This window comes from Frieseomelitta varia, unplaced genomic scaffold (genome assembly GCF_011392965.1).
Source record: "Frieseomelitta varia isolate USP_RPSP 00005682 unplaced genomic scaffold, Fvar_1.2 scaffold_5, whole genome shotgun sequence".
NCBI lineage: Eukaryota > Metazoa > Arthropoda > Insecta > Hymenoptera > Apidae > Frieseomelitta > Frieseomelitta varia.
In genome coordinates, this window is record NW_025110256.1 from 48,851 (window position 1) to 52,453 (window position 3,603).

General features: G+C 43.6%; 1 protein-coding gene across 1 annotated transcript in view; it reads right to left on the reverse strand.

Moving 5' to 3' along the window:
- Window positions 1–642: 642 nt before the first annotated feature.
- The window catches only part of LOC122533153 (short stature homeobox protein 2-like), a 16,677-nt gene continuing 13,716 nt past the window's right edge, over window positions 643–3,603 (reverse strand). Inside the window, exons 3-4 of the mRNA XM_043662586.1 lie at window positions 1,862–2,095; window positions 643–1,043 (exon numbers count right to left, since the gene is read on the reverse strand). Coding sequence (XP_043518521.1) covers window positions 643–1,043; window positions 1,862–2,095 — 635 coding nt within the window. The remainder of the gene's footprint in view (window positions 1,044–1,861; window positions 2,096–3,603) is intronic.

Genomic DNA, 3,603 nt, shown 5'->3' on the forward strand with positions numbered 1-3,603 from the left:
CCGACAAATTCGAGAAACACCAGGAACGATAGAGAGAGTAACCAGATGAATGACAAGACGCGTGCAGGCTTGTCTTCAAACGCAACGTGGTCATTTCGGGTATCTTTTGTAAAAGTAAACAGAAAATTCATTATATCTCATAAATGAAGACAGATAGGACATACATTTATATGACTCTTTTTCATTATTTGTACAATCAGCTCCCGAAGTAAGTCCCAACAAGTTACGAAACATATATACACGAAGCATAGTAAAACAAACTTTTCAAATTAAGACAACACACTACATTTACTATAGGGTGTGTTATCATTTTGTCGCGTACTGTAGCCAGACAAGCCAACCAAACTGCCGAAAGTCCTCTCCAAGTCCAATTCGAACAGGCCTCTCGTCGCGCACGCGCGCGCGCTAGACACTACTTTTCTGTACAAAACTGATCCAGCTTCGCGCAAGTGTCGAGAAACGCGAGGTAACGAAACGAAAAGAACTAACTAACGACGGCGAGAGAAATTGGCATACTCACCGCAGAGCGTGCAGATCATGGGAGAGAGTAGCAACGTGAAAGAAAGGAGGAAACGTCTCGGTGGAGCGAGAGGAAGGAAAGAAAGAAAGAAAGGTCTTCTTCTGAAGAAGAAGTCGGAGAGTTTACGCGGGCCTGTCGAGTCCGAGTGCCTCCTGGTGTCGCCTGGCCTTTAACCTAAGGTCGGCGATGCTGCTGTTCTTGGAGCGTGCCGCGGCGGCGGCCAACGAAGCCGCCAGGCTCAGGGGATGAGGATGCGGATGAGCGGAGCTCGGCGGCGGCGGTGGCGGCGGCGGCGGCGGCGGAAGACAGAAAAGGCCGCCGGCTGCCGCGTAATGGAGGACCGCCGGGTCGAAGGCGGACGCGGTGCTCATGTTGCCGGCGGCGGCGGCGGCGGCGGCTGCGGCCGCAGCGGCCGCCTGCATCGGCGGATGCAACCTCAACGCCGGCAGGTACGGCGCCACTCGGCACGGTTCCAAGCTCGCTGGCGGACTTCGAGGAGCCAGCACCATCCCACCTGCCACACCTGTCAATCTTCGGTTAACCCTGATGCGATAACCAGTTTGACGCATGATTGCGTGGACACGATTTAATCGCTCTCCTCTTTGCCAGAGATTTCTGACTTTGCAGCAATTTGTTTCATTTTTGGCAAGACACGTCTGTTCAACATAGAACGCGATGAAAAGTCACCTCGGCCCGAGTCGGGTCTCGATACTCTGCGTTACAATTTAGCGCGCGAGTAAACGTTGCTTTTGACGCTGTTGACCACTTGCGCTGGCCCAACTGATTGCGGACCGTAACGAGCGACCATGCTGTACACAATAATTCGTCGCTTTCCTTTTCTTTGGAACTCGTCGGTATGATGTCAGTGGGTAGAAATTGTCGAGAAACAACGAATTTATTATTTTTTTATATTTTCTGCCTTGGGTTAGGCACTTGAATATACTTAAAACTGAGAAAATATTGCGGATTTGAGACAACAAAATTCCAGCGCAAGGGGTTAATTAAGTAGTAGAACTATCGGCGTGGTGAAATCCATTAGAAACATTGCCAAATCCAAAAAGTAGAGAAGCTTTGTACCATATATTTGTGATGCAACGATAGATGATGACAGATGAATTCTGCACCTTCGATTCGATGGAAACACCTGATAAGTAAAGAACCCGCCGCAAAAATCTTGACTCTCAAGGTCAAATTTTTTTTTCCTCTTTTTTTTCTTTTGCCATTCTACTCATCACGAAGGTAAAACTTTCCCAAGGGGCCTAATAGTTGTCATGAAAAATGGCGAAAAAGTTTCTCTTCTTCAAATAAATTTGCATAATGACAGACTTTGCGGTGTCTTACCTTTGTGCAATTGACTCTCGTGTTTGCGACACTTTGCACGCCGATTCTGAAACCAGACTTGAACTCTCGCCTCGCTCAAACCGAGTCGCTGGCTGAGCTCTTCCCTCATGAACGCGTCGGGGTAATGCGTCTCGTCGAACAGCCTCTCCAACTCGGCCAACTGTTCCAGCGTGAAGTTCGTCCTGGATCTTCTCTGCTTCCCGTTCCCGTTCCCGCTGCTGCGACAGTTCGACCCTGCAAACACAAGACGAGAAAGTACTCGATCTCCTCCGAGTGCAGAAAGTGCAAACTGGCGAGGAAAACGCTATGGCGGCGGAAAACGGAGAGACGCGGATGAGTCAGGCTTCTTGCGAGATTTAATTCACCGGCAACGAGAGCGAGGAATTCGAGATTAATCTCGGCGAATCGTTTCACAGATCATTTCTTTCGGTCTGACCGACATCAACATAAATTCCTGCCTTTTACGAGGATCTTATTCAAATTACGCCGGCGAGAAGAACCAGCGATTAGTCGACATCAGAGAGACGCGTCTTTTCTCTCGGTGTGCGATTTATACTACTCCTGCTTCTCCTTGGATTTATATCTCTTTCCACGAAAACACCGAAAAACTCACGGCTTCTTTCTCCTTCGACGAGCGACAAAATCGATTTTCCTTCGATGGAAATTGTCACTTGTCCGCGAGGGAACTCGAGTGGCAAGCAGCCGTGATTCAAACGTTTAACCCTTTGGCTACTGTACAGACTTTGATACATAGAAGTTCAATTGTGATCAACACCGAAAACGACGAAATTTGTTTTTTGTCAGCGTGCAATTAAGCCGAAAGTATATTGAAATAATCAAAATACTGAATTGCACTACATTGTTATATTATTTATTTATTATATATTGTAATCAATATATTATTTATATAATTTTATAATATAATAAATATATAATTGATATATTATAGTATTCTACACATACTAAAAATTCAACATTTATTTTATGATATACCTAATAATCTAGCAAAGTGTGGTACAATTCGAAAACGTGAAGCGAAACTTTTGTGTCTTTGACATCCAGTACGCAACAACATAATATTATACAACTAAACTCGACATTGACAGCAAGTCCTAAGTGTTATTTCAGTTTGTTTATATATTCTTTTCCTACTTTTATAACTTGTATCCGAGTAAATCCTGCTGTATGATGTTTCATTTATAAAATATACCGTGTAAATAATATGCATATATATTATAATAATAATAACTATTGCAGTATCTTATGAAGTTACACTTGAGCAATTTACAAATTCAAATTCTTACGTAAATTCAAGTTACGTAAAGTTTCAGTTTACGTAACTCGGATTAACTGTACCCAGGCAACTGTAATCTGATGCCCGCTGTGTACTACTGTTGAGCAATTTTAATCACTCGATAATAAAATTTTGCACTGTTTCTTAACTTTGGTAAAAATACAGGTAGCTACTCTCACCAAGTAGCGAGAAGGTTAATCGACGACTTAACCACTTGCGCTGGCAACTGATTGCGGACCGTAACGAGTGACCAAACCGTATACAATAATTCGTCTTCTTTTTGAATTCATCGCTGTGTCACTGAATAGAAATTACTAAATTGTAATAAATTTGCTATTTGTTTTGCCTGGGTTATACTTAAATATATTTAAAACTGGGAAAATATTGCAATTTTGGAACAAAATATTCTCGAGCGCAAGAGGTTAAGATTAACTTCTTGATTGCGGAC